At 31.7% G+C, this 5,595-nt stretch overlaps 1 protein-coding gene across 1 annotated transcript in view; it reads right to left on the bottom strand.

Moving 5' to 3' along the window:
- LOC106871191 (protein unc-93 homolog A) overlaps positions 1–5,595 on the bottom strand; it is a 163,239-nt gene that overhangs the window by 43,406 nt on the left and 114,238 nt on the right. The window contains exon 2 of the mRNA XM_014917533.2: positions 5,031–5,167. Within this exon, the coding sequence (XP_014773019.1) occupies positions 5,031–5,167 (137 nt within the window). The remainder of the gene's footprint in view (positions 1–5,030; positions 5,168–5,595) is intronic.

Raw genomic sequence — 5,595 nt, 5'->3', positions numbered from 1 at the left:
TATATATATATATATATATATATATATACGTATATATATATATATATATATATATATATAGATAGATAGATAGATAGATAGATAGATCGATAGATAGACAGGTAGATATAGATATATATATATATATATGTGTGCGTGTGTGTATGCGTGTGTGTATGTGTATATGCATTACAAACACGATATACATATATATGTGCACACAAACATACACAAACACACATGCACACACATATAAATATGTATTTATATGTATACATGTATGTATCTATAAATATGCATATTTGGTTACATGTGTGTGTATATATATGCATAACATTATATAGATAGTTTATTTATATAACATATGCATTTATATACATACATACACAATGCATGCTTATATATGTATATATGTGTATGTATATATATAAGCATATATATATATATATATGTTCACACACATACACACTTATATATATATATAGAGAGAGAGAGAGAGGGAAAGAGAGAAAGTGATAGAGAGGTAGATAGTGATATAAATACAAGCACACCCACATACATATATACACACATACTTACAGAAACGTACATAAAAGCAAGGATTGCATTGTGTTGCCATTAATACAGACATTGGTCGTGTAACATCACCTAACACAATGATGTCTAAATCAGATAAACTACTTCATAGCTAATCTTATTGACAGCAAAGAGAAGAAAGGAAAGGAGTGAGAGAGAAAGAGAGAGAAAAATTGAGAGAAAGACAAAGAAAGAGAGTAGAAGAAAGAGTGTGCATTGGAAGAAAGAGAGAGAGAGAGAGAGAGAGAGAGAGAGAGAGAGAAAGAGAGAGTGTGTGTGTGAGCCAGATGATGTGTTCAGAGGAAGATGTGTATCTTGACTGATCAAGTTAACAATGTGACCAGAGAAAATATCTCAGTGAAGAGGTGACGGGAGCGTTCTGCACATTAAATACAAATATGATAGCGACTCACATATGTAATGATTTAATGAGCAGAACAAATTGCAATCAGCTGAGATTATCTAAGTAATTAGTAAGCAGAAACTCCCCACAGGAGTGTTTAAGATCATAAAAATCACCAGTAAAGCAGGCAACACTAATAATATCAGCTAATCGAAATTTTCTTTTTAAAATAAAGTCGATGTGCATAAGAATAGATTTGTTTTAACTTAAAAGGCAACCAGCGGAGGAGATAATTCTAGTAAGATCAGTTGACTGAAATTTTCGGATAATCTAATATAAATACACAATCCGGATTGGAGAAGATTTGGTATTTAAAGTCAAAAGATTCCACAGATGAAATGTATTGAATTGAAAAACTGCAGTCAACTGAGAAATATCTATGCAATTATTAACTCAAACCTCCCCTGCTTATTAGTTCCGTTGTACAAATATTAAACGAAGCTTCTACATGGTTACTAAATTTGTTAGAACAAGTAGTCAAGTTTCTTTCAAATCACACTTTATCTTTCTAAAAATATAAGCGCAAAACAGAATCTGTTTAGTAAAATTCGATAAACTTAGGCGTCGGGGACTTCACATACAATGTGAACTGCGGCGTTAGGGAGCATAAGCATTCCTCACGTCGCAGTTTTGCATTATCGCATTCCCTGATATATAGCACACTGTTCACCACTCCAGGTTACATAATTAGGAGGAGAAAGTGGACTAGGCTTTGCACTGGTTTTCTTGTCCACCCAGAGAACATGTCTGCGATGTATGTATGTATGTATGTATGTATATATATATGTATATATATATATGTGTATATATATATTTTACAAGGATGAGTAAAACTTTTGAACTGTTTACCTTATTCCAGAAACGGCTGTCGAATGGATTTCCTCTAAAAAGGGGACTTTATTCTTAATTCTTAATCCGTAATTGTAAATTTTTGATTTGTTCTAGTAATGTAGTTATTTGCTCATCTCTTTCGTATACTCTCACCATATTTACAACTCGCATATTTTTACGTTCTTTTAATTTATATTTTTATTTACATATTTATATGTTATGCTTTATATATATATATAGATTTGTATTGATCTGTATTAATATGTATTAATGTATATGGATTTTTAAAAATATTAAAAAATTTTACGTCTATGTGTTTTCCGTTTGGGAATTTGCAGATTGATCCAAACTTTGTTTCTGAGTTTACCTCTTCAATTATCGTTCGTCTCGGACTCACTCTGAGTACTTCTCAGTTACAACCCATATATCTCGAAATAAAGGTTCAATAGTATGTATGTATGTATGTATGTATGTACTTAACAGTACATCAGGGTATGTTGGTTTTTATTTATTCTTTATGTGTCTTGACCATACGTGCACTGATGAATAAAAGATGCAGCTTACTGCATAGTTTTGCTGTATTAATTATGAAACCAGTGGTTTGCCGTTAAGTTAAAAGTTTTTAAGAGGTTAGCTTCAAAAGTTGCATTCCCTCGCGATCGGTAAACATGTGCTTATTTTGGTAGTTTTGACTTATTAAGTCCCTCTAAGCGTGAGGCATTATTTTATAATAATGCCCTTATATAGATTATATTATATATATTTATGGAAAAAAATGATGATTTTTTTTTTCCTTATGAGGTTTTTTTCACGCTGACTACTTGATAAATTCTTATAAAGATTTTATCCATATACACATGTATGTGTGTGTATATATATATATATATATATATATATATATTCTGAATTTTAGTTTTAAACTTCTCAATAATAAAATTAATTGAAAAGGAACATTAAGATGCTAAACTCATTTATTTTTATTGTCGTCAATAAATAAAAAAAAGATATTAATTATAATTGTTCATACGTATTATTTTTAATTAACAATGATTTCAAATTATTTAATGGGGTCATCTGAAGAACATTATTTGTTCATCGAAGCCTCGTTTGCGATGTCGCTTGTAGAAGTAGGATAACTAATGTGATTCACTGAATAAATGAAAAGTCAACAGCAAAATGTATTTCGAGGAGAATGAAATGGCAATATGGTTTGTGAAAATTAACAATCCCGAGGATAAAGATATTAATAAATGAAACAAATTCTTTTTATCCTTTCGACAAATTAATTCCATTTTTATGTAGAACTAAAGTTATACAAATTTAAATTGCGCGACTGCTTTATAACGACTATACGTATGTATGTATGTATGTATGTATGTATGTATGTATGTATGTATGTATGTCATACGCATCCATACACAGGCATTCGCACATGTGTACGTATATTAATGTCTTCTGCTCTGTCAACTTTTATATATATTTATATATATATAACTTGACAGAGCAACAAACATTAATATAGTGTTTGTGTGTATGAATGTAACTGTACAGTAACATATACAGTTACATTGATACACACACATACACTCACACACACACACACAAACACACACACACACACACACACACACACACACACACACACACACACACACACACACACACACACATGTATTAATTTTTTTTTTTGGGGGGGGGGTCGGTTCATGGGATTAACGTAGGTTTTCCGTCCATAAAGGGTTTAGCTTTATGGTGTATCAGCAGACCCCAGCCGACAAACATATGCATATATATATATATCAATTTAAGATTAACTGATGATTACTCATTACTTTTTAGATTTTTAGACGATTATATGTTTATTAAACTTTTGCAATTAGTGTGACAGTGATTTCATGTTATGACTTGCTAGCTTTCGTGTATGTGTGTGTGCGTGTGTATTTATATATATATTTTTGTATATATGTATATGAAACATATGTAGTCTCGTTACCAAGTTCTCGGCAGAGCACCATATCGGAACAACTGAAATTTTCGATTCGTTAGCTGACATCATTCAGGACATGGTCATACTTTGAGAAAGGGTGCTGTGATAGTGTGCACATGTACACACACACACACACACACACACACACACACACACACACACACACACACACATGCACATCACTACATATTATAACTTAGTTTACAATTGCTTGGGTAAATTTTCTTATTTATATTGGTCTGACAGCTGTCTAACTTTTACTTAAGTGGGTGAAAGCATTTTAATATTTTGAAACATTCATAAAAGTTAAAGCAAGATTAGACATACGTAGATAACAATGAACAACAACAAAGAAAAAAAAAGAATCAATTTTAGTTCATAAGTATTAATATCTTTTTAGATGTCTTTTACCGGAAGTAACTCTGGAGTTATTTACCTCCTATGGGAGTTCATCAGCAGTAATATACCTTCCACTTTTTATTTTAACTATTTATAATTCATGATTTATAGTTTAGAATTTTATTGTTTAACAATTCATAAGTCAATAATTTATAGTTTCACAATTTGTAGTTCCACGGTTTCTACTGTAACAGTTTGTATTGAACAATTTGAAGTTTCACAATTTATAGTTAACAATTTATACTTCTAACGATTGTTAACTCATAGTTCAACAATTGTCGAACTTACTGGTGGTAGATTGGCCTATAACTAGATTACATAACTATAGCTGTAAAATTTTCCAGGTTGTTAGCATCGTTTTTTAGAGATAAAAACATTTTTGTTATATTTACATTGACAAAGGTGACAAGTTGATAGAGTATTGGACAAAAAATTCTTGCAGTTCTTAGTTACCGTTCTTTACATTCTCAGCTCCAAATCTCCTGCAGCTAAGTCGACCTCACATATATAAACTCCCCCACCACTTCAAGTAGTATTTCGTGTCACTCTCTTGCAGAGTGACACAAAGTTCTTTGGTAAGAAAACGTCTAGCCTATGCGGAAGAACTTGCTTCAGGACAATGGAATGGAAAATGTTGACAAATTAAGAACATGTATAAGGGGTCGTGATAGATGGCGTGCTCGCGTGAAATCATTGAAACGTCCGCGAGGACGGTCAAACTAAAATTTCTTTTGTACCTCTCTCAGTGCAGCCATTGATTTTCCTTTCATTTTCCCCTTTCATGACTGAAAGAGGACATCATCAAACAAATACGAGACACATGATTTGGTTTTAATGTTGATATAAAACACTTACTTCGTAAGCACTCTTCTCGGGGTCAACTCGAGCGCCAATTTTATCCAAAAATAAAAGTATCAGTAGAAATCCGACAAATCCCAGTACAATATAGGCACCCATCAATTTGTAGAGGAGGTCTGGCTCTTCGTTATGTTCTGAAACAATAAACAATAACATTAGTCATGGTTTTAAATTATTAATACATTGTTTCATTGATTCATATAACAATTAATATAACTTTAATGAATCCGAGGAAGCTATTTGATGTTACACAAGCATTCAACCCTGAGTGCACTGCTTCGTATCGCAGAAACAGCAGTAAGCTAATGAAGGTGAAAAGGTAACTCTTGTTCTTTTGTCATTCATTAACTGATATTACGTTCTATAATCACCTGAGGGCTTACTTGAAACCATAAGTATATTAAGTTATAAAAATTGATTATTAATATCTCTTTGCCGAAATAATCCTTTCTACTATAGGCACAAGGCCGAAATAATAATCTCTCTCTCTGTCTGTCTTTCTCTCTTTCTCTCTTTTTCGCTCTCTTTCTATCTCTCACACACGTATATATATATATATATA

Source organism: Octopus bimaculoides, chromosome 18, assembly GCF_001194135.2.
Source record: "Octopus bimaculoides isolate UCB-OBI-ISO-001 chromosome 18, ASM119413v2, whole genome shotgun sequence".
Classification (NCBI taxonomy): Eukaryota; Metazoa; Mollusca; class Cephalopoda; order Octopoda; family Octopodidae; genus Octopus; species Octopus bimaculoides.
This window is presented reverse-complemented; position numbering and strand designations above follow the sequence as displayed.